The 24,683-nt window shown below is 39.6% G+C and overlaps 2 protein-coding genes and 1 long non-coding RNA gene across 3 annotated transcripts in view; 2 read left to right on the forward strand and 1 right to left on the reverse strand.

The window, feature by feature from the left end:
- shprh (SNF2 histone linker PHD RING helicase) lies at positions 1 to 18,396 on the forward strand. The gene is made up of 30 exons (XM_042500944.2): positions 1 to 151; positions 1,404 to 1,997; positions 2,889 to 3,018; positions 3,110 to 3,328; positions 3,807 to 3,885; positions 4,522 to 4,672; positions 4,905 to 5,007; positions 5,100 to 5,359; positions 5,450 to 6,103; positions 6,747 to 6,998; positions 7,188 to 7,266; positions 7,860 to 8,023; positions 8,139 to 8,395; positions 8,635 to 8,756; positions 9,024 to 9,112; positions 10,199 to 10,291; positions 10,491 to 10,598; positions 11,299 to 11,441; positions 11,530 to 11,703; positions 11,828 to 11,890; positions 11,969 to 12,194; positions 12,801 to 12,938; positions 13,867 to 13,968; positions 14,068 to 14,139; positions 15,346 to 15,534; positions 15,742 to 15,834; positions 15,933 to 16,019; positions 16,189 to 16,367; positions 16,619 to 16,699; positions 17,818 to 18,396. The coding sequence occupies exons 2-30, from the start codon at positions 1,413 to 1,415 to the stop codon at positions 17,912 to 17,914; spliced, it is 4,989 nt and encodes a 1,662-aa protein (XP_042356878.1). The 5' UTR covers positions 1 to 151; positions 1,404 to 1,412; the 3' UTR covers positions 17,915 to 18,396.
- Positions 16,192 to 24,683, reverse strand: part of LOC148187418 (uncharacterized) — a 26,497-nt gene continuing 18,005 nt past the window's right edge. The window contains exon 3 of the long non-coding RNA XR_015778629.1: positions 16,192 to 16,388. This is a non-coding gene — a long non-coding RNA (uncharacterized LOC148187418). The remainder of the gene's footprint in view (positions 16,389 to 24,683) is intronic.
- LOC121953581 (pancreatic secretory granule membrane major glycoprotein GP2) overlaps positions 19,175 to 24,683 on the forward strand; it is an 11,413-nt gene continuing 5,904 nt past the window's right edge. The window contains exons 1-4 of the mRNA XM_042500746.2: positions 19,175 to 19,467; positions 21,541 to 21,629; positions 21,766 to 21,870; positions 24,477 to 24,637. Of these exons, the coding sequence (XP_042356680.2) occupies positions 19,380 to 19,467; positions 21,541 to 21,629; positions 21,766 to 21,870; positions 24,477 to 24,637 (443 nt within the window). The 5' untranslated portion in view covers positions 19,175 to 19,379. The remainder of the gene's footprint in view (positions 19,468 to 21,540; positions 21,630 to 21,765; positions 21,871 to 24,476; positions 24,638 to 24,683) is intronic.

Raw genomic sequence — 24,683 nt, forward strand, 5'->3', positions numbered from 1 at the left:
ACCTCACTTCCGGTATTTAAAAATGGCGAGCAGCAACATTTACAGAAGTGTGTTTTGGTGCATGTCTGCCTGATTTTCTGGAGCTGTTGGGACCTAAAACGACTTTCGATGCAGCGATAGAAACCCGATCAGTTTGTGGGAGGCTTCAAAAGTAAATCGGCTTATTTTTTTGCATTAGCTTGTTTACAGTCAGACGATAAAAATACGCAGCCGCTCCGCCTGAAAGTGTTTTCATTGTATAACAGTGTTGTTGTTATATTGGAGCTCTGCTGCCGGTTTCCGTGAACGAAAAACCTTAATTGAAACAAAGGCGCAATTTTTAAAACTCTAATATGTTAGCCAACATGTAAATTAAATTATATATTTATTTGCCAGCTAGCGATTTTATTCAATGTGATCCGTGTTAACTGATAAACATCGGAGCATAACGCACACTGTAAGTTAGCTACATGAAATGTGAAGTGACAGAAAGTCAGCCCTAAACGTTTTATCTCGAGCTAACTTTAACATTTAGGTGCTTTAAAATGTATAAACAGTGACAATAACAAGTGATCGAATAGTCTGATCGCTAAAAATGCCCAAAAGATCAGTTAAATTGTGGTAAATAGCTACTATTTTACTGCTTCTTCCGGTATAGTTTTGGCAAATCTAACAATGTTTGTATCAGTGATTCCCAAACTGAGGTCCTGGCCCTTTAAAGGGGTCCAAAAATAAGAAGAAAGTTAGGGTCATGTGAGTAAAGAAAAAAATGTTACTCTTACTGTTTGTCTGACTATTGCCAAGAAGGTTTTTACATTCAAGGAATTTGCTTTAGTGTAAAACATACTAAAATAAGTCAGGAAGCATCAATATTGTTTAGGAAAAAATATGTACATTATATATATTAATGAAAGAGTTGGACAATTTAAGATGTAGTTTTGTGCAGAAATGTCAAAAATATTAACAAGGGATGTTCAAAAGTTCACAGTATGAAGTTTAAACAGAATATATGCAATGTACAGAGATTAAGAGTCCAAAAGATGTGTGTTAAAGTATTACAAGTAGACGGATATAGTAAATTTCTGTCCTATGAATTATATTAAATAGGTTTAATCAAATAATAAAAGAATGAAAAATATCTGCTTAGTTTTTTTATTGATCTATTTTGTCTGTCAATATGTTGGTGTCGGCACAAGTTGTAATATTATTACTGAAATAATTTAATGATTATATATTGTCCATTTCACTAAGCCATAGGAATGACATTTTGAACATTAAGATATTTTTTAATCAGTTTGGTGTTAAAAGGATCTCATTTTGTCTACTAGATAAAGATATACGTCATACAGAATGCTATTGATGTAGTAAGAAATTAATTTAAAGTAGATTTATTGTTATTAACATTTAATTTGCTTTCTGTGTAGAGTTTAATCATGAGTAGCCGAAGAAAGAGGGCCCCTCCTGTGAGGGTGGACGAAGAAGCCAAAAAGAGGTTAAACTGGAACATGCTGGACGACCGCAAAAACGAGGAGATCCTGGACGATGACCAAACACCCACCTGCTCCATTCTGCCTGCAGACCCTCCTCCCAGCAGCTCCTTTCTCACGACCACTGAGGACATCGGAGAGGCTGCCTGTACCAGCTCTGTCCGGTTAACCGAGGAGCTTCCCGGTACGTCATCAGACAGCACCTCTGCCTCGGCCTCCCTGGCCCTCACCGTGGTGCCAGCTTTAAAGATGGGCCACATCTGGAAGGCGCTTATAGGGGAGTTCAGCGTCCGTCCTGCTTGGATCCCGTCTGACTGTGAACTGAGAGCCTTCATGCTCCACAGGACGGGTGAGCAGCTCTGCCTCAGTTACTGTAGCTGTGACGAGAGCGCAGGGCTGCAGTGGAGGCCCGATGAGGACACCTGCACGGCGGAGTGCAGCCTCAACGTGATCCCGCTGGAGGACCTCGACTGGATGCAGAAGAGGAGGGTGCTGCAGCTCTGCCACCAGGAAAAAGACGGCTCAGTTAAGGTATGAGGGTGTTTCAGAGTAAAAAATATTCTCCCAATAATTACTTAATGATGACCATAAAGTGTGCATGCACAAGTTTCTGCTGCATTACGGATGAAAACAAGGTACTGTATTGTCATGATTTCAGTCCAAAATATTTTATTCAAAGAACAAATGCTGTCTGAATATAATGATAAAGTATTTTAAAAACATGATTCTTACCTTCAGTGCATACCTGGTGCTTAACCATTGCATGTAAATGAAATGCTGGCAGTGACCTTGTAGTCCTCTATTACAACAAGATCAAATTTCAGCCTTTATTTAAAGTAAACAAGGAACATTAAATAAATATTTACTTTGTTATTATTACCTTGCGAGGCACACCTGAATTTAAAAAAAAAAGAGGCTGCATTTGGTTGAACTTTTGGCATGGTGGTGGTAGGGATGAGCGAAATATCTGATATACTCGAAGTATAACGGCCTGTTCCATGTGCAATATATAAAATGACTATATCGTGTACATCAGGCATAAACTGTTGCGTTTTTTTTATAAGTCACTGGCTGTTCGGTTGTCTCGCTCTCTCCTGCAGCTCTCCACCTCTCACAGACACACAAAGAACAGCTTTTGATCCGGACTGTGACTATTTGGTTTCAATTTTGCCACTGTGGTGGGTTTATAAAGTAGACTTTTTGGGGAGATTTGATCCATTTTTATTCGAGAGTGGACAGTGGTGTACTCGCAGGAGATGAGAAGAGAGATGGGGAGTGAACAAATGATCTGAACCATGGCAAATGATTCTTCTTTGACTAGTTTATCCTCTTATTGCTGTCCCAAGCAGCCAAAGCCACTATCATAGCTTTGGGTTGGATTGAAAACCTTTTTATCAGCTGCTGTTGGTCTGCGTTTGGCAGGTGGGGATTTACTTGTTGGAATCTGGGCTCGGGAAGCCGGAATTCCTCAGCGAGGGAAATGCTCGGATGAAGAAAGCCAATCAACTAATGCAGAAGTTAATGGAGTATTTCTACGATTTTATTATCCCCGGTATGACTCTGATCCTTATGTCTAACGCATCCTGTGATCCGAGTATTCAAAAAAAAACCAACTTGATTTCTCTTTTGTGTTTTCTATGTAGAAGTTGTAGAGAATGACGAGGAGGAGTGTGACACCGACCTGGAGAGGCAGAACGTCGAGGAGCTCTATGATTTCGTGAGGCATCTGCACCAGAGAGAGAGCCGCGAGGTGACCTACGACGTCCAGCACAAAGCTCTTCTTCCTGTTCTCAGACCCTATCAGAGCCAGGCCGTCAACTGGATGCTGCAGAGAGAGAAATACAGGAACGCTTCACCTAAAGGTACTTCTACTGCTGCACACCTCAACTACCCTTAAGTCGAAATTTTGATAGGTTGCTATAAACAGCTTTCCAGTAAATCGGTCTCGTGGGATGTAAAACTTTAGGATTTTGCTGAAGAGCGCCGTGCTAGTGGTTTTGCATTTATGATAAATCATGCACATGCTTTACTGCCCATCATTTTTCAAAGTATATACATTTTTAGAATGATGAGGTCTGTGAGAGCAGCTTGTTTTGCATGTTTGCCATTTCTTTACCCTGAAACTGGAACCTGGAAATTGGATTCAGCAGCACTTCCTAAGCAATGCTCAAAGTGTATGTTCAGGAACTCAACCCCCAAAGAGGGAAGACTACTGTAAATAAAAGCAAAAATGACAATGACTGTGCTTTAAGTCACTGGTTCCTATGTTGAAAAAAGGCCTATGCTAGGACTGTGATGGCAGCGTAATTGAGACTGTCAGTATTTCCTATTTCTTTGCAGAACAAACGCTGCATTTCCTCTGGAGGGAGTTGATCACTTTATGTGGCAAGAAGTTGTTCTACAACCCCTTTACCGGCTGGTAAGAGCTTGAATGTTAAAATGTTACTTGAATTGCAAACACATATTTTCTGTCTAACCACCAGTACTATCTGTACAGACAGATCTAAAAGATCCGCTGCCACTCCTATGCAGTGAGGATAAATGGAGTTTCTTTATGCTGCTCAAAACGTACAAAAATGACATTTGAAAAGCTCAAGAGGAAAGTGTCTTTCCAGAAACTATGTCTCGATTACTCTAATAATCTACAGACTTCACTGTCCAGAATCCAAGAAACTGGTGGTTTGAAAACCTTTGTACAAAAGTAGTTTATACATTTTTAATGTATTTATATTTTTCCAATTATTTGAGCAGCACTGTGAAATTCCATTCACCTCTGTTGTGTTTTGTAAGCAGCAGAGGTGATATAAACTGATATCACAAAACATCTTTACATAAAGTCAAAATGTATCCGCGTGGATAGAAAACACTAGAGGTAACTGGGAAAGAGTCTTTTTGAATTTGGCTGCACTGACCCTTTAATTTGTTATTTTGATTTCCTTTAGCGGATGCAGAGTGTTACCTCCTTTTTGTTGTAGTTTCAATGATGAGTTTTTTTAATGATACACGAAAGTACTTTTGATTTTCAACAATTTTGTTTTGCCTTTTTTTTTGTCAGCTTGATCCGAGAGTTTCCCCTGGCGGGTGTGGAGTGGCCTGGTGGGATTTTGGCTGATGAAATGGGTTTGGGAAAAACGGTGGAAGTTCTGGCTCTCATCCTGTTTCACACCCGACAAAACCTGGAGCAGGAGGCCCTCACTCTGCCTGTGGTGAGGATCAGTAGGCAGCTACAGTTAAAAATATAGTTTGTTTGAAAAATACCTAAAATACAGAATTTGACCTTTTTTTCTTTCTCTACCTGACCGTTAACTTTCATATAATGTGGGATTTTTTTGTCTACTGTTCTGTTTATTTTAATATGCGCGTCTTGGTGGACGACATTAGCTTCATTGCAAAACTGTGAAATCGTTTTTTTCTTTTTTTTCTCTTTTGGTCTTGCAGGGAAAATCTGTAAATTATTTCGTACCTCCTCCTCCTCTTGAAAGAAAGAAAGTTATCCGCTGCAAGTCTGAAGTTCAGCCTAAAATGAAAGTATCCTACCCAAGTATGTCACTCGCAGTCCTCTCAGACATCGCATCTTTTAAAGCCTGTGCAGTTTGATTCAGATTTAACATGAATCTGGTTGTTTTTGTGCAGCTGTGCGCGTTATGCTCCTCACCGCAATCAAGGAAATGAGATCTGGCAAGGGGGCCTCCGTTAACGCCATCTTCACATACATCCGTGCCACTTACGGCTACGACCTCCTAAAAAACCGCAACCACATCAAGAAGACGCTGGTGAAGCTGATAGACGAGGGCCTGGTGGACCGGGTCAAAGGCCGCGGCTTGGCGGGGTCATTTAAACTGGGGAAGAACTACAAAGAAACAAAGAAGATGTTAGCAGGAGCATCCAAGTTTGTAAGAATAAAGAGCATAATATAAATGTTTCATGCAACAAATATTACTTGGTTGTATTATTTAACTTCTGTGTGATTTCTTGTTTGTTAGACTTCTAAAACTACAGAGAGCACGCCCAGGAAAATGTTTCAGAGACGAGCAAAAGAGAAGGCAGAAGCAGCTCTGCAAAACGCTCTGCTTACAGATGATCAAAGAGATCTGTCCCCCCCTCCAGCAGACTGTCTGCCACCACAGGAGACGGAGACAAAGAAGGAATGGGATGAAAGTGTGAAGGAGAAAGCAGATCAGTCCGATGACGTGCTTGATACGTTAACGCCAGATTTACAGATGTCACACGATAAAAGTGAGTCCGATTCGCAGGACATGCCCAGAATGGATGATCTACCTGAAGAAAAGGGAGATGCTCCTCAGCTTGAATCACAGGAGACAGAAACCCCAACCAGAGCGTCTGTTATTCCTTTCAACACCCCGGACTACCGCTTTGAGTGCATCTGTGGTGAGCTCGGCATTATTGACTACAAGGCTCGCGTCCAGTGTATGAACTGCCAGCTGTGGCAGCACGCAGACTGTGTGAACTACAAAGAGGAAAGCCTTGAAACGACACCTTTCTACTGCCCTCACTGCCTGGTCGCCATGAAACCCGTCTCCACCGGCGCCACCCTCATCATCTCCCCGAGCTCCATCTGCCACCAGTGGGTGGAGGAGATCAACCGGCACATCAAGTCCTCCTCGCTGCGAGTGCTGGTGAGGAAGCAGATGAATATGAGATTTTTTTCTGTCCATAGAGTAGAAATGTCACATATTAAATGACCTAAAGTCAGTTGAGATTAGTCACATTATAGAAACTAACATAACTTACATGCAGCCATTTATCTCAAGGCAGATAATTGCAATGCTGTTTGCTGCAGTAGATGCTGTTTACATGCAGCTGTTATGCCTCTACACAGTCAAAATTCAGTACATTGAATTCCCAGACAATTGCAACTGTGCAATAAGCACGTGTTTTTCAGGAATATGAATCTACTTTAAACTTCTATGTGGAGTTTGCATGTTTTCTCCCCGTGTTAGCGTAGGTTGTCTTTGGGTTCTTTGGCTTTCTCCCACAGTCATGCAGGTCAATGTTGGTGACTTTGGATTGCCAGTAGGTGTGAATGTAAGTGTGAATGGTTATCTGTCTGTGTGTCAGCCCTGTGATAGTCTAGTGACCTGTTCAGGGTGTAGCCCGCCTTACGCCCACTGTCAGAATCGCCCACTGAATGACTGGATGAATAATGCGTGTACAATCTTCTCTCCTGTTATCTCACAACTTCTCTCACATTTAAACTTTAACTTCCAGAACACTCATACTGACAAACCTCTACTAATTCATATGACTTCTTCATCTCAGGTCTATCAGGGTGTGAAGAAGCACGGATTCATCCAGCCGCACATGCTCGCCGAGCAGGATGTGGTCATCACCACCTACGACGTGCTTCGGTCGGAGCTTAACTATGTTGACATTCCCCACAGTAACAGCAAGGATGGACGGCGTTTCCGCAACCAGAAGCGCTACATGGCCATACCCAGTCCACTGGTGGCTGTGGAGTGGTGGCGCATCTGTCTGGACGAGGCTCAGATGGTTGAGTGTCCAACTGCGAAGGTGAGTTGAAGGTAGTCCGATGTCAGTACCTGTGGTTTGCAGATTGCACAGAATTTTTAGGTTTTGGGTTTATAATCTTATTTTTGTATTAAAATACCGACTTAAATCTTATTTATTTATTATGTTCTATGTGAGATTTTAGGCTGTTGAAACTTTTTTTTTTTACACACCTTTTTATTTTACTGTCAGGCTGCAGAGATGGCTCTACGTCTCGCATCTGTCAACCGCTGGTGTGTCAGTGGCACTCCTGTACAGAGAGGCTTAGAAGGTAAAACCAAAACAAACTACATAGAAAACATACAAGAAAAGTAATCAAAGTATCAAAGTGGGCCTTGAAAGAAGTAAAAGTATGTTTTACCTTGAATTCATAAAGAAAACGTATTCTTTCCTGCATACCTCCACAGTGAACGAAGAATAAAAAAAAGTGGGCATTTTTGACGAATTAAGGCAAAAGGTGACAGCATTGAACAGCAGGAAAATTATATCAAAACGTCTGTTAAACACTCACACAACTCATGGAGTAAAACCAAGTCTCATTTATCCAGTCGCATGCTCAGTACTTCCCAAACACTGCATTTTTGATGTATAACATGACGATTTAAAACACGGTCTCATGCACAGCCAAGTAGCGTGCCTTTGCAGGCTGGTGTGTATGAACTTCATTCAGTATGAACGTTCGCCTTTTTTGGATTCTCCGTTCATGTTGGAGGCATGTGAGGAAAACAGTTGTCTTCATGAATTCAGTGTTACACACAGTAAATAACTAATAAACAAGAGAAGGTGAAGTATTCCTTCCAGGCTCTTGATGATGTTTAAAAATAATCAAAGTCACTCTCTTAACTGTTTTTGTTTTCTGTGCAGATCTGTACGGCCTTGTACTTTTCCTGGGAGTTGACCCATACTGGGTAAAACATTGGTGGGACCAGCTACTTTATCGCCCTTATCGACGTGGAAACACCGAGCCGCTGTACAATGTAATCGCTCAGTTATTGTGGCGATCGGCAAAAAAAGATGTCATTGATCAGGTAGGACAACAAAAGTTGTTTTATCTTCAGTTACCGAACATAAACTTCACTTTTACTTACTTAAAGAATCTCCAGCAGTCAGTCAAAAATATTTTACCATTTTTCTGTTTTCCAGATCCAAATCCCCCCCCAGACAGAGGAGGTGCACTGGCTGCACTTCTCCCCCGTCGAGGGTCACTTCTACCACCGTCAGCACGAGGTCTGCTCCCAGGACGCTCTGGTCAAACTCAGGAAGATCTCAGACTGGAGCCTGAAACTTGGCAGCCTCGACCGCCGCACCGTCCACACCATCCTGTGCCCACTGCTGAGGCTGCGTCAGGCCTGCTGCCATCCACAGGCGGTGAGGGGGGAGTTCCTGCCTCTGCAGAAAAGGTAGATGACACTTGCTATTATGTTTTCAAGGCGAGTGAAGAGGTCTTTATCTGCAGGCAGCTGCAACAGTTAATTACCAATCTTGCTGGACTAAATAAAGTATCACCTCAGTAATGAACCACGGCAACCTTTTTGTCAATTATACAATGTGTAGTTGTGTTTATCTAGAGTTGACCCATTCGGTGTAATTTACGTTGGAGGGTTTGTTGAGTGGGTTTGTCTGTGCTGCGCCTCCTCAGCACCATGACGATGGAGGAGCTCCTGAAGTCCCTGCAGAAGAAATGTCGAGTGGAGTGTGAAGAAGCTCACAGACAATTGGTGTGCGCACTCAACGGCCTGGCTGGCATCCACATCATCAGAGGTATAAAACCCCTCGTCTGTACTTGTGCTCCCATTGCTCCCAGTTTCCCATGGGAATCAGTTCACACAGAACACAAGACATGATCTCATCTTTGTGTCTCTTTATGTGGTGAGATGTTTTGTTGCAGCACGTTTCTCTAAGGCGATATCTATAATGTGGTCTGAGTGCGCTGGCGTGGTTTGTATAGCACGTCTCATTAACTCCACATGTGACCGACATAAATCGAGTGTCACTAATAATCACATAGTCTCCTTTGCTTCCCTGCAGATGAGTTTTTAGAGGCAGCAGAGATGTATAGAGAAGTGCTGCGTTCATCAGAGGAACACAAAGGCCGACTGAAAACGGATTCATTACAGGTAGATGGTTCATCTCATTCATGTGTTCAACACGTCTGTGATTAACATATCAACAGTTTCATTTCTGAAATCAGACACCATCTGACCAGAGTTTTTGGGCTCTATTTAAAGAATCTATAGCTCACCGTCTAAAGTGCATGGCGCAAGTACATTTAGGACGTGTCCAGCTCCACTTTTGCAGTTATACGGTGTATAATCTGGGTGCAAAGTAGGGCGCAAGGGGCAAAAGGGATTGTATTTAGTCCCGTAATTAATCAGAGGTGTGTTTTTGGGCATAACATGAAATCAACCAATCAAAGTGTCATCTCCCATTCCCTTTTTACATGGCTGATTCAATAAATTGGAAAAAGCAGGCCGTTTTCTGCTGAGAGCAATGCAGAGAGAGCAGTAATGTCAATGCAGCAAATATCGTGGGACATTAAAGCAGCAACACTGAAAAACTGTATTTAGAAATTAGACTGAAACAGAGCTAAACTTTTAACCTCTAAAACAATCAAGGATTTGTTGGCTGTTCCCTGTGTTTAAATGTCGACTCTCTCAATGGGGGGGTTGACAGCAGCTCTGCAACCCTGCTATGTTTACATTTTATTAGTTTAATTCATATGTTTTCCCATTTATGATGTATTCTCGCCCACCTGCAACCCGTCATAATATCCCTATGCGCTTATGTAGGCAAGTCGTTCCATTTAAATAATGCACTCTGCAAATAATAGGAAAATGCTGCGCTATTGACTTTAGAACAGGTTTTTGGTGACGATGATCATTTTGTGCTGCCTCACGCTAACAATATGCCAACAATGTACCTGAACACACTGCAATTTTAAGACCTACATGCCCATGGGAGCACAGCTTGGCCCAAGTGCGTTTACTTTTTACACAAGGTTTGTGCTGGCTGTGAAAATGACAGCTGCGATGGTCTGAAACTAGCAATGACAGTTACACTGCAATGTGTAAGATGGGGCCCTTAAATTAATTCATGATGGACTTTTGACTTTTATTTCTAACCAATATGAATACAGTATACATTGTGAGTTTAAATTAAATATTCTGATTACTTGTGTCTTTTTTACCTTTGGGGCAAAACAGAGGCTTCACGCTACCCACAATCTGATGGAACTGTTGAGTGCAAAGCATCCTGGGATACCTCCCACGTTGAGAGATGATCGACTAAGTGAGGAGGTAATTCATAAATCTTCATATGAACTTTTTAAAATTTTGTAGTGTCTTTAAGTACATTGAAAAGCTCTCTATAAATAAAATGTAATATATTCATATCAATATTTCTCTTTGTCAGAACATTTTTTGTAAGATTTTTTTAATTTTGGTGAATAAAACTTTTGTATTTTACTTTTTGTTTCCCCTCTCTCTGTCTCTGCAGGCAGAGCAGCTGCGACAGCACTACATGACCAAATATGACTCAGAGGTTGCAGACGCCTATCATGCTCTGCAGCCGGTTCTCCATAACATCAAAGAGCTGAAACGCAAAGTAAGAAAATTTATTTCCACATAAAGTTATTTCTACTACCTTAGTTGGGTCCAGGGACACTATAACTCCACTTATATCCTCAGAAATTTTAAGTTACATTTGTTTCACTCCCTGAACTGAATAGTTTTCTTGTCCTAATGGGAGCAAGTTCTGTTTTTATTTCTTATCCAAATTGTTATTTTTCTTCTGTTTCCTTTATTCAAATTCAAAATTTTGGTCAAGAACATTCATTATATTCGACTGTTTATGCTTTTTAAAGTGCAAAGCATTTCTTCTTCTTCTTAATAATTAATTCATTTCAACTTCCACCGTTTACAGTGTTACCGCAAAAGCTCTAAGCTTCTTTAAGTAATGCAGTTCAGCTTCTAACTCTTACAGTTTTAATATTCAATTTCCAGGTTTTCAGCAGCGCAGTGCAACATATTTGCACGTAAAGATTTCTGTATTTTCAGCAATGCGCTGCAATTTCAGCATTTACATGCATTTTCTGCATGTGCAGTGTTTCATATTGTTTATTTATTTTGTTTATTCCCTACAATACCTGTAAGACTTCAGTTACATTAGATCTACTTTGAAGTTAGTTTCTGATTCACTGAATGAGAGTGTTTAATAGCTGCAGTGACATTTGAACTTGAAGTAATATTAATAACAACAGAAGAAGCAGTGTATTTTCTTCATATGATTACCTTTGTTTCTCAAGGTCAACCTGAATGCTCCCTGGTGGCTGGATGTTATCCAGAGGGCGATCCGATGCTCAAACGACGACGATCTGGTGTCTCGCATCAAGAACGAACTGACGTCCAGCTACAAACAACAAGCCAACAAGCTCACCATGGCCGACAAGTAAACTGTTTACTCGTTAAAAAAAGGATGATAGTTAAGTTATCTTTACACAAACATAGATAATAAAAGCAAAATGTGGTACCTGCAGGTTTCGCGACGCCTGTGGTTTGCAGTTCCTGCTCACCACACAGATGGAAGATCTGATGAAATCGCAGAAGATCGTCAGAGACGCGGTGAAGAGTCTCGAAGGCCCAGCATCACAGAAAGTGATTGATGAGGTCACCATTTGTCACCTCAGGCCGATGAGACTGCCGCTCAATAAGTAAGACTTAAGCGTGGCTTTGTTTCAGCCATTTATAGCTTCGTTTTACATGAACAGAATATGTTTATATTTTGTCTGTGCCTGTTTTTTTCTAAACTAATATTGCTCTCTTGTTGTATTCTAGTTGTGTGTTTTGCAAAGCAGATGTACTTTTCACCGATTATGAGTCCAAGCTTTTTTCACACACGTAAGTAAAGCAATATTTTAGACTACTGGTCAAATTGCGTGAAAACATACTTGTTTATGAGGAGAATGATCCAAACAGGGTGAAGGGTCAGACGGCCATCTTTGAAGAAATGATTGAAGACGAAGAGGGGCTGGTGGATGACCGTCTCCCCACCACCAGCAGAGGTCTGTGGGCAGCCAGTGAGACGGAGCGCTCTCTGAAAGCCATCTTGTCTTTTGCCAAAGTGAAACGCATGGACCAGGACCTGGTGGAGGAGGGCAACACTTTCATGGAGCTGTTTGAGAACTGGAAGAAAGAGTACAAGGTCTGTACGCACACACTTTTAACCCTTCTCTGCATTTTCAAACAAGCTCCAGGGTTCCCACGGTCATGGAGAACCTGGGAAAGTCATGGAATTTCACAATCTTGTCTTCCAGGCCGAGGAAATTAGTTAGTGAGTAGTTAGTAAAGTAATCTTCCATGAATAATCTTTGACATAATGTAACATAATGGCAAATCTATTTTCTGTTGCTGTTGATGAAACAATAAACTGAGATTTGTGATGAGGATTTGATTACCATCACATTTTTAGCTTTGGTACTTTCAGTACTATTGAATGTCCTTAACATGTACTATTCAAAAAGTATTGATATGATTTTGACATTAGTGGCATCATACTCCAAAGTATGTTTAATATTTCTTAAATTAATAACACACTAAGCTGTCAGAGGAGGTAGAAAGTCAAAAATCTCAACAGCCAGTGTACTATAGCATGAATAAATGAATGAAATGGTATTTATCATCAATCACCTTCCTGCACAGTGTCCCAGTCATGTTGTTGGTTGTAAAAAAAATATATATACATATTTTCAAGTGTCAGTATTAATTAGACCAATGAAGAACAGTAAAAACTACCTCTGTGGCTTCTCAGGTGCTGCATGAGTACTGGATGGTGCTGAGGAATCACGTGTCGGCCATCGATGAGCTGGGCATGGCCACAGAGAGACTACGCGTGCGTCTGCCCGATGAACCGAAGCCCAAACTGCTGCACATCATCGAGCCACATGAGGTGAGGACACATATTATTATTAGTACGCATCATAACAGCATGTTAACATGAGTCTGTACTGTTCTGAAAGGTACTAAACACAAGGCAAGTCAATTTTATTTATATTTCATACACCACAATATCACAAATTTGCCTCAAGAGATTTTTACTGTCTGTACAGCATACAACACCCTCAGTCCTTAGACCTTTAAATCGCTCCAAAAATCCCTTTTGTAAAACAACAAACCTCAGATTCAGATTTCTATACTACAGACCACAAATCATGGTTTGGAGTACAAATATAGGACAAGACAGCAATTTAAGTTTAAACAACCACAGCAGATCTTAAGCGCAAACTGAGTTATTTAAAGAGAGGCAGAATATTTCTTATAAAAGCACATAGTTTACATAACATCTTTTGTTTATGGTTTACAAACTATTTTTCAGGCACTTCTTCCTATTCTCAATAATGTTTGTTTTCCTATTTCCATTGTATCTACCCCAGGAAGAGCAACACAGGAGGGATCCCTCGCTTTAAAACAGAAATATTATGTTTTTAAGGCTAAAAAATAATAAAAAGTGCATGTGTTTACTTACTTAATTTCCACTCCAAAACTAATCTGGATTTTTAAAAACTTTTGGATGATTGTTTCACTCAGAACTGCAGCGTGAAACAGAGGCTGACTAATCAACAAATGTTCTTTCAAATTTAGCACCTAATATGAGCATAAAAGTAAAATGGCTGGTTTGGTTCTAAATAATAAACAGAGTGCAAGCAACATATCAACACAGCAAATCCATCGTGGAGGAATTAAAATCAAAACTTTAGCCTCTGACCCTGTGTTGAGCGTAGTTGTTTTTTGTCGGTGAATGTTTCCAGGGATGTAATATTCAGCCTTAACTATTTTTATTGCATTCCTGACCTCTGCTCCGGTTGTTTTGCTTGTAGGTGGAGCAGAACAGAGTAAAGCTTCTGAACGATCAGGCGGTGGCCAAATCTCAACTCCAGAAGAAGCTCGGACAATTTCTGTATCTCACGAATCTGGAGAAGGTCGTTTGATAGTAACTAAAGAAGCACAGAAATAATAAACCCATTTTATCTCAAACTGTGTGCTATGATCTCCAAATAACTTTAATTTCTTTGTTTTAGTCCCAGGACAAGTCTACCGGAGGACTGAACCCAGAGCCGTGTCCCATCTGTGCGCGGCCCCTGGGACAGGAGGTGAGAATAGTTTAGTTGTAAGCAAGAACTTGTTGACTGTATGTTTTAAATGCCTCACCAATTCTATTTGTATCAGTGTTTTATGCAACATCTCCACTTGTGACTTGACTATCTTGATACACTGGGTGAACTTAATAGTCTGTCTTATCATCACTGTCCAGGGACTGTAATTACATCTCGTCTGAGGCTGATTCGTCCCGTACCAGGGGTCAGAACCATAAAACTGTGTACAAACAAAGACAAAAATACGTTAACATATTCTCAGATTTATAAAACTGCACCAGTGAGGTAAGAAGAAAAAATATACCTCTTAGGTCTGCGGGTACCCCAGTCAGGAGGGTAAGGGTTGCTTTTAAACTGTACTAAGAAAAGTACTTTGCAAATAACTACTTTCTACACGCCGGCAACAACTGTGGATGGAGGCATTATGTGTTTGGGTTGTCCATCCGGCCCATTGTTGTGTAGAGATATCACAAGACTGCCTCAGGTAATTCATTCAGATTTGACAAAAATATTCACTTGGACATAATGAGATGATTAGATATTGGTGGTCATAGGTCAAAGGTCAAGGTTACTGTGACCTTGTCTGTTTTATTCTTTTGAACGTAATATCTCATTATATGTTTTTTACATTTTGGAACAAGCAATCACTTGATCTTGAGTATGAAGTGATTAGATTTTGGTGGTCAAAGGTCAAGGTCAATGTGACCTTGTCAGTCTCATTCTTCTGAATGCAATATCTCAAGAGCACTTTTACAGAATCTCTTCAAATTTGGAACAAACTTTCGAGTGGACGTAAGGATGAGCTGAGTAGATTTTGGTATTCAAAGGTCAAGGTCACTGTGACCTTGCATCTGTCTCATTTTTGTGAATGCAGTATCTGAATATGGCCTGGAGGGAGTGTCCTCAAATTTTGGCACAAATGTTCACTTGAAATCAAGAATGAACTGATTAGAATCTGATAGTTGAAAGTCAAAGGTCAAGGTGACCTCATAAAACATGTTATTGGCCATAACTCATGAACCTTGAGTGCCCACCTTGAAAATATGCTGATTGTATAGATCTTCTGCGCTGCTTGGGGAAAACTGTGTGTGAAACATCATGTTTTCACAGACCTTTCACGGACCTGACTGGTGCGCAGAGGCGTGTAATCGTGTGACGGTATATCCGGTTATTCACTGTGTTTTCTCACTCTCTGTTTTGCAGTGGGCAGTGCTGACCTGCGGCCACTGTTTCTGCAACGAGTGCATTGCTATTATTGTGGAGCAGTATAGCGTGGGCTCGAGGCGGCGTGCCATCAAATGTGCCATTTGTAGACAGACCACATCCCACACAGAGATCTCCTATGTGTTCACCACCCAGTCATCTAGCCAGGACCAGGACATACCGGTCAAGGTCAGTTTGCAACTCCAGGATTTGTATTGTATTAGTTATGGCTTAATCTATTCAGATAATTAGGCCTAATTGTCCAAAATATGCTTTTTGTTGCCCACCGGAATTATTGAGATGTTATTTATGACTTTAACAAGCAATTATTAGGGGATTATACTTTGATTCATGCATTGCAATGTATGTAATTATAATTTAACAAAACTTTATCAGGGAAGTCACTCTACCAAAGTGGAGGCGGTAGTGAGAACACTAAAGAAGATTCAAGTGACCGACCCTGGGGCCAAGTGTCTCGTCTTCTCCACGGTAACTGTAAACTATTCCTGCTCTGTAAGGTAGTGATTTATTTTGCCCATATCGAGTTTGGATCTGACCCAGTTTGTTCCTCTCTCTCTGCTGCGCAGTGGCTGAGTGTCCTGGACATCATTGCTAAAGCCTTGTTCGACAACAACATGGAGTTCTCTCAAATTAATGGGATTCACAAATTCCAGGTTTGAATTTTTGTTGTAAACATTTACAAATGTGCTCACCTCACTTAACCACATAGTTGCTTTTTCCTGCACGTGCAACCAAATAATTACAACTACCACACAGCTTAAAATCCAGAAATCCCTTGACCCAGGTGTGATTGTAACTCGTGCACTGACCTCAATTTTCCAGGAGAATCTGTGCTCCTTCAAATACGAAGAGAAGATCAACATCCTTCTCCTTCCTCTCCACACCGGCTCCAACGGGCTGAACATCATCGAAGCGACACACGTGTTGCTGGTGGAGCCGATCCTCAACCCGGCTCACGAGCTCCAGGCCATCGGCAGAGTGCACCGGATCGGACAAACCAAGTAAGAAGCAGCGAGTTCAATCTGTAGACAGAAAACAGTATTTAAAGTTTAGACCTGCAAATATAAACATGTCGATGTTTCGATCTACATACAATGAAAGTTTTTTTTATCATATTTGTTTTGTAAGGATGTTTAATGGGTTTAATCATGGCTGTTATCTGTACAGTATTTACTTTAATGTTACGCTTAATTACACATCTCTACTGTTTTGTTCATTATGTTTGATTTCTGTTGTTTTTTCTGTCCACCAGGCCAACATTTGTGCACAGATTTCTTATCAAATCCACCATTGAAGAGAGAATGCAGGCAATGCTGAAGACAGCAGAAAAAACGTAAGAATTAAAACAAAATACCGTAAATTTTCTGCTTTTAAATTAGGGATGTACCCAAACCTGAATAGTGGAAATATATTAACTCTACCCGAAGTTACTCGATATAATTCAGGGGGAAAAAAATCATGATTGACCTGTTTTTCAGCCATTATGTTTCTTCAGATTGATTCATATCATTGTGAATGAACACAAGATAAAAATGCCCATTCTGTTTCCAGTAAAGAGCTTTGATTTCACCGAATGGTCATTTCTTTCACTACATATTATTGGAAAGTGATCGCTTTCCTATAGTCGCCCCTACACAGCAAGATGTGGGCTGGGAGCTGACCGCTATGATGTTTGCAGAGCCAAATGTATAAATTATAGAGGCAAAACTGTCACAACTGATGCTTTGATGTTTGCCAATGAATATTAAAAAATTCAACATATGCCCAATTTAATGTGACCTTCGATATAAGCATGCCCACTTCCAGTCTTCAATCTGAATAGTTACAGATACAGATACAGATACAGATACAGATAGTTATCTTTTGGTACACTTCTAATGTAAACCTATAAATTCAGGTGAGTGTTGAGATTAACCCTTTGAAACGTGAGCAGATTGGGGTGATCTCTCTCAAAAACATGAGAAGAAAACAATGAGCAATGAAAGAAGAAATGACCAGAAAAATTAGCAAGAAATTAGTAAAAAAGTACAAGAAAATTACATGAAAATTAGTAAAATAAATAAATCGAAAAAAAATTACAAATAGGTAAATAAGACTTGGTAAAAAATTTTTTTAAGAATTACATAATTCTGTAACATAATTTCAAATGTCATTTTTTTCTCTAACTTTTTTCTTTTCCCTAAACATTTTCCCGAGCTTTTTTACAAACATTTTTCTAAATATAATAATTTCTTGCAGTTTATGGAACATTTCATACCAAGTTGCTCAGTGTTTTTTTCCCATGTTTTAAATAACTAACACTGATTTGCTCAGGGTTCAGGGGCTTAAATACTTTGTCTACGTCTGAAATCAGCAAAGAAAAGTGGCGCCGCTCCAAGTTTCAAAGGGTGAAGGGTTGGAGATTACTACTGAATGAAAGTACTGATAGAAGCTTCTTTTTTCACATTTTAGTCACACCAGCACAACTATGAAGCACTCGGAGGCTGCCGTACTGACAGTAGCCGACCTGGCTGATCTGTTCACTGAAGACACAGAACATCTGGAGTGAATCTGAACACCTGGACACACAAGCATGGATCACCTACTGAAGATACACAGGCAAAAACAGCTCACTCTGTACACCGCGGTGATAGAATTACTGTTATTTTGCACATTTTTTAAATATTAAAATACTTAAGTAATGGAAAACATTCCCAATATGATATTTTATCAGATCACTGACAGCAGACTACAACATGTCTCTTAACTGTTTGGAATTTTTAATCTCTTTGGAGTATTTGTGTATTTGGCTCACTTGTCATAGCTGTAACTTACGGATTCAATAACTACGTCTGATGCTCAAGTACATGTTTGACGATCACGTTTGACTAGACTGTACAGTATTGTTGCTTGTTTTAATCTATTATTAAGTATATGCATTTGTATACAACTTCACTGTTGTTGAAAATGGGGGAATTCAGATGCTGATCGAGGCATTCTCACAACAATCAGGAAATAAACGTCTGTCGATGGCGAGGTGTCAGCCTGTTATGACCAGCTTCTTTTTGTCCTGTGCTTTTTTTGTGGTTTATTTCTGTGTAGTAAAAGTGGAAGCAGGAAGGAAGCCATTGACCTTCACTTACTTTTACTCTTTTACAATTGAAGTGAGAGATTGCAGCAGGACTTTCTTCTTAAAAGCTATTTGTCCGTTAAAACAATTGAGCCCAACACTTGTGCCTTGTCTTATTTGCAAGACAAAAAAAGCACAAGATTCAACGTCTTGGAAACTAATCTTGTAAATCACACTCATAAAAGTCAGAAAATGTGAAGAAGTTTTCCGCCTCATGGCAGCAGTTATCTTTTTTCTTCTATTACCACTTACAAATTGTCTGGACAATGTTTAACAGATTTTAAGCTTTTTTTATGACATTTCTCCTGTTCCAAAGCTTTGTTAAATGAGATGAAATTAATCTCGTGTTTGCTTGCTCAAGTATTTTACGGTCTGTTCCACCACACACATACACTCGCAGGTCTTTGCCATCGTGGCTGAATTGCCCTTGACTCATAATGACTTTCTTTTCGCCTGACTGACTGGGATTCCCGCACCAGTAAAGATTTTAAAATGTCCACACAAAGGACGTAGACAACAAAGAGTGGCAGCCCAGTACTGTTGTTCCTCTTCACATGGTTACCAGACTTCTTGTAGGAAGAAACAGTAGTAAGATGTTTACTAAGAGGAGATGGCCGCAGTAGGCGGTGACATACGTGTTACCTTGGACTCCCCTCAGTTCCCCCTATTCATGTGCGGAATCTCATTGTTGGCGGGGACATCATTCAAGCTGGTGTTTTAAGGCCGGAGGGAGGCTCCCAGTTCATTAGAGCTGTGTTTCGAGGGTCAGAGTAAGAGAGGGGTCCTACGTTTTGTGGTGACAGCGCGCTGTGGTGAATAGTCCCCAGAAGATTCACAGAGTTTCAGGGCCAAAAGACAGCGGAGTGGCTGAGCTGAGAGAAACCAGAGGGAGAGTCCTGGGAAGATGGCACCTGCCAGTTTGTTTTTTGCCTGGTTACTGTTCACCACGAGGATGGTCACCTCGGCCGAGTATTTGGAGCTGGAGGAGGAGGGTGAGCTCACACCTCACATCACACACCTGGGAGTGAAGTGTCAAGGGTCAAATAAACTGCTTTTTTAGGGGGAAGTCATTAAAGAGTCATTTTTCATATTGACGATTATTGGTTTAGCATGGGCTTCCCTACGTTTGAAATGTTCTTTGAAATGGTCTTTTTAATTTCAATAACGTTATTTGCTGAATCCACCTACAGATATTTTTGTAACATTTAAGCAGCTTATTAGTTGAGTTTTAACAATTCAGTTAAGTTGAATTTGAGCTATTCACTCAACTAAAGCTGCATTGGTTGAGTGAAAAGTTCGAAGTCAACTAATTTCTTTTGAGAATATGTAGGTATGTTCATGTATTGTACATTTCTCTTTGCACAAGCTGGATGGATGGATCAAAAATCTCAATTTTAAAGAAGTTAACACAAAATTGAGGAAATGCTTAAATCTCACAAACAGCATTACAACAAATTAAAATTTATGTTTAATATAACACAAACTAGTGGCGAGAATAGACTTCACTTCACTAGAGAATTGTTGGACCTCAATTGATAAACTGTTGGAGTGTTACAAATACTCAATGAACTTTCTGTAGGTCGACTACGGAAATAAAGTTTTTTCATAGCAGCAGCACTGTAATTTGGCATTAAGCATGTAGCAATGGTGAAAAATACATTTGGATCCTCTACTTGGGATCTGAATACTTCTGTATACCACAATCATAAGTAAAAGTCCTGCATTATAATGTTTTCAGGGCTGATACCGATACAGATTATTAGTAGTTAATGAGACCGATATTGGAACCAATATACATTTACAATAAAAATGAACATCTTTCTGTCAATATGTAGAATTTGGAATATAACAAATTCCAACAAATGTTTAATCAAAACTTAAACTTTCAACATCATATAGAGCAAGTTCCCAGCAATTTTTTTTATATAATGTCAAGTGAACATTTAAATTAAAATAAATAAAAATTGCTTCCTGAGGATTTACAAAGTAAAAGTTCCTCCCATGCCGACACTTTCTTTGCAATCATTACAATAAAGCACAGATAATTGGGAAAATGCCAAATATCAGCCCTGATAATCAACCAGGCCGATAATCTATAGCAGATTATCAAACACGGTATTATTGGATCATTATTATTTATGCATTAGTGTGTAAGCAGCGTTTTCATGTCGCTGGTCAAAGTTGATGTTAACTCCCTTTTTTAACGACATTTACTCTATAAAGATCATATTAATTTTTAAGAATAGTCCATATACTTTATAAATCTGTTGCTTTGCTTAATCTTATATTTTAAATTTAGCTGTCATAAATTGAGTGAAAAGTTGAAATTAGCAGAAAATGGAAATACTACAGTACTTGAGTACGTTCAACTCCTGACACTTAGATATCGATAGCTTGACTTTATATGTATAATATATAGTGTGTATAATATATAGTGTGTAGAATATATAGATTGTCTATGCGACTGAACATGATACCCAAAATAAGTAAAAATAACGGTATTTGGAGTCTAAGAGAGAGATTGGAAGAGAGCCCAAAGTAAAAAGAAAGACGTAAATTCCTGGTCACACTTAATAACTCTGCACTGATTTATGGAAAAAGTATCAATGTTTTGGTCTCAAGGACCTTTTCAAAGACACATTCAAACATTTTAAGGTGACACAGTGCTTAAATACAGCTCATAATTGCATGATATTTACCAGCTGTGTTGGAAGTGTGTCCATAATCACACAAAAACAAGTCAAAAATCCCTCCAATATTCAAGCAAACAGCATTAATGATGCAAGCCCAAAATCCATCTGAAAACATTTTTTCAAGTTAATAGCAAATATACATGAAACATAGCCCTGTGATATCTACAAATGCCTTTCTTATCATCCTAGATTCATATAAATACACAAAAACACCATAGAGAAAACAAAACAAAACATGTGTGTGTGTTGCCCTCCTCTCACCAGAGAACCCAAAGTACCCAAAAGAGGTTTAAGAAAAAATTTCTTCACATTATCTAAAAAAGGAATACTTGTTGCATGAGATTTAATCTGTTTTTATCTTCGTTCTTTTAGAGCTCAATGAAACTGTCATTTGCACCAACGACCATATGGAGGTTGTTATTCCCAGTGCTTTTTTCCTCAACAAAGTGCCTCCAGTTTATGTAAGTGAACACCAAAAAAAAGTCAAATGTATTCTCTCAATGTAGGCATTCCCCAGTGCTGATGTCCTAAACTATTTGCAGTGCAGTTTTACTTAATAATAGATTTGTGTGTGTGTGTGTGTTTTTTTTTGTTTAGGTTTGGGATTTGCATTTAAATGACCCGGAGTGTCGTGGCGTTGAGGTCGGCGATGACTACGTTTTCAGCATAAAGACGAATCTCTCGGACTGCGGAACAATAATGGTATCACCTTCAATCTTTTGCTCCACATTTTAACATTAAAATCAATGACAACTTTTCAATCAGGGCCGTGTCTGCAGGGGTCTAACTAATCAAACGTTGCACGTGAACTCAGACATTTAGAACAACCTCCAACAAAAGGATAAAGACAAACTACACTTAGCATAGACATCATAAGATCCCCATCATAATAAATTATCTTTTTTACGATGTCTGTGGTTGTTGTGGGAACTGGTTCCCTAATAAGGATCTCTTCAGCGCCAAAAAAAGGAGCTACTTTAGTCGATTTATTGCACTTTACATAACAGCAAAAAATACCTTGAATAAGACCAGAGGCTTTTTTTTCCTGCTGTGACGTAAATGCGCACTGTGAGGCTCTGTGTTCAGATGGACACTATGGAATTAGCTCATAGCAAGTATAATAAGACGGACAGAGAAAGGCACAAACTCGTAGCCCAGACAGAAAAGACTGCGGAGAAAAGAAGAAGGGGGGGAGTGGCGTGTATGTCAAGAAAGAAGGGCGGCGTTGTTCCTTTTCTCTACAACAGCGCAGGGCCTTATTCAAAGCAGCAAAGGGGATCCTGAATGGCCTCGCAGTTCTAAATTATCAGGATTTACATGGAAATGATGATTATTTGTTGATGCTCACTGAATAGGAAGGCCATAAATCATTGGCCAACTAGCCTCCTGATTATTTTAATCCAGCCACTCTTGTAGATTCAAACGTTGGCGAGCTGTAAATCCCTACTTCTGCGCACAAGTGTGCTTGAATCGCTCGCTTGGAATGCGTTCTTGTAAAGCAAGCAAAAGGTTAACGCAGCTTCCAACGGGGAAGAAATCTCCCAGTACACCACCTCAGCAGTTTACAAGGTTTTCGCATAGCGGCTGAGGAAAGTAAGCCCGCGCTGGATTAGATGGCTGTTGCTAAAGGAGAGGAATGCCATAGCTGTCAATCTTGCTTTCACCTTGAACTTAGAGCCTTTAAAACCTGCCGTCAGTAAAGAAATGACTGAATTGTTGGGTTAAAGGTCAGACATTTTTTATTGAAACATGACAGCGTCCTCGCTCATGTTTCAGTGATCGTCACGGAGCCTTCATGTTGATAAGCGCAGGTGCCTGTTGTGGCGTAATGAAGACCTGTTGCTGGCAGCAGAGACCTGTCACTGGTGCTCATAGTGGGGGGTTGTGTGTTTACCAAGAGGTTGTAAAAGACGTCTCAGTGTTAGAGAACGAGGCAATTCAAGCTGCTCAGAGACCACAGCAGCCACCCTCCGTCTGCGCCCAGCAGGAGCTCAGACAAACCTCAGACACAACCTTTTCACCCGGCCACGTTTTACAGTTTGACCTACGTCAGCTGCCAATGGCTGAATATTGAACAGTGTCACTCACATTTACAGTTAAAGTGTGAAAGGATGAAAACTGTAGAAGTTACAACTTGGGAAAGAGGTTACATAACAGCACCTCAAAGACTCCTGTTAAATTTTACTGTCATTCTTACAACTTTAAGAAAGATGTCTTTTTTTCTTCATATCACTCATTTTGTGAGTTGAAAAACAGGCTAAATGTAAATCACGCTGTCTCTGACCCTCCCCTCAAACTCTCCCCCTCCACACCAAATCACTGACAGAAAGTTGAAACTGACAAAAAACTAAAAAGACTAAATAAATTAAAAAATACTAACACTGAAAAAAAGGGTTACACAAAGAAAAAAATAGAAGGTTGTCATTGAAAAACACATCAGAATGCAAAATACTACTACTACAACTACAACTACTACTACTACTACTACTACTACTACTAAACTTGTCAAAGATTCTGGGTTAGAAAATGTGAGAATTTGTTGCTTTTCTTAGTTTAATGTGTTGCAATTAACTATTATTTTCACTGCTGAATAATCTGTTGATTCTTTTGTTCTTTTGATGTCTTTTTTTCCACAGCACAAAGTTATTCAGTTTACTGTCATAAAGAAACCAGAAAATGTTGAAATTTAAGAAGCTGGAATTTAAACTTTTTTTTCTCAAAAAAAAGAAAAGACTCAAACCGATTATAAAAATTAGTTGGCTATTACTCTAATAGTGTACAACTAATTCATTAATCATCGCAGCTTTTCTAACGCAATAGAAAATTAAATATATTTGGATTAAGAAAAAAATTCAAGATGTTACCATTGCAAGAAAAGTGTGATTTTTCACGGTTTCTAAATCTAATGTAGATTAACTAAACAAAGGTAGGATTAGTGGATTAATCAATAATGAAATGATAATTTTCTGCAAACACATTGCTGTGTAACGGCCACAAGGTAAATGAGTGCAGATCAGGGTCAGTGGGTCAGCAGGATGCTTGAGCTGCGTGTTCATCGACCAAATTAAATAAAACATGTAAGAAGAGACACTGTCTGGACATGAGACACCTAATGTCGTCAAGCTGCCTTTCACCTAACATCCACGCCAGATTTCTCCAGTTGTTCTCACCTCTCACAAAAAATAGCATAGCGGGTATCAACTCTTGTATTAAAAAAATATAAAGCAGTTTAAGAAATCTGTTTGGACTTTGCAATTCAAATGTCTCTTAGAAGATTATTTGACCTTCATGTGTGTCCCTTTTTTCAGGCCTCAGATGATTCGCACATCATGTTCATAAACACCATACACAACAACGACACAGACATAATAACGAGAAACTATATCAACATAACATTTGTGTGCCGCTACCCCATAAACTACCTGGTTCAACAACCAAATGGAGAAAACATGATCAGAGTCGATGTCAGGTGAGTGTTTATTTTTACATTTTTTATTTTTTCTGAACTGACTTGT

This window comes from Plectropomus leopardus, chromosome 14, assembly GCF_026936395.1.
Source record: "Plectropomus leopardus strain MGB_pleo_1.0 chromosome 14, ASM2693639v1, whole genome shotgun sequence".
Classification (NCBI taxonomy): domain Eukaryota; kingdom Metazoa; phylum Chordata; class Actinopteri; order Perciformes; family Serranidae; genus Plectropomus; species Plectropomus leopardus.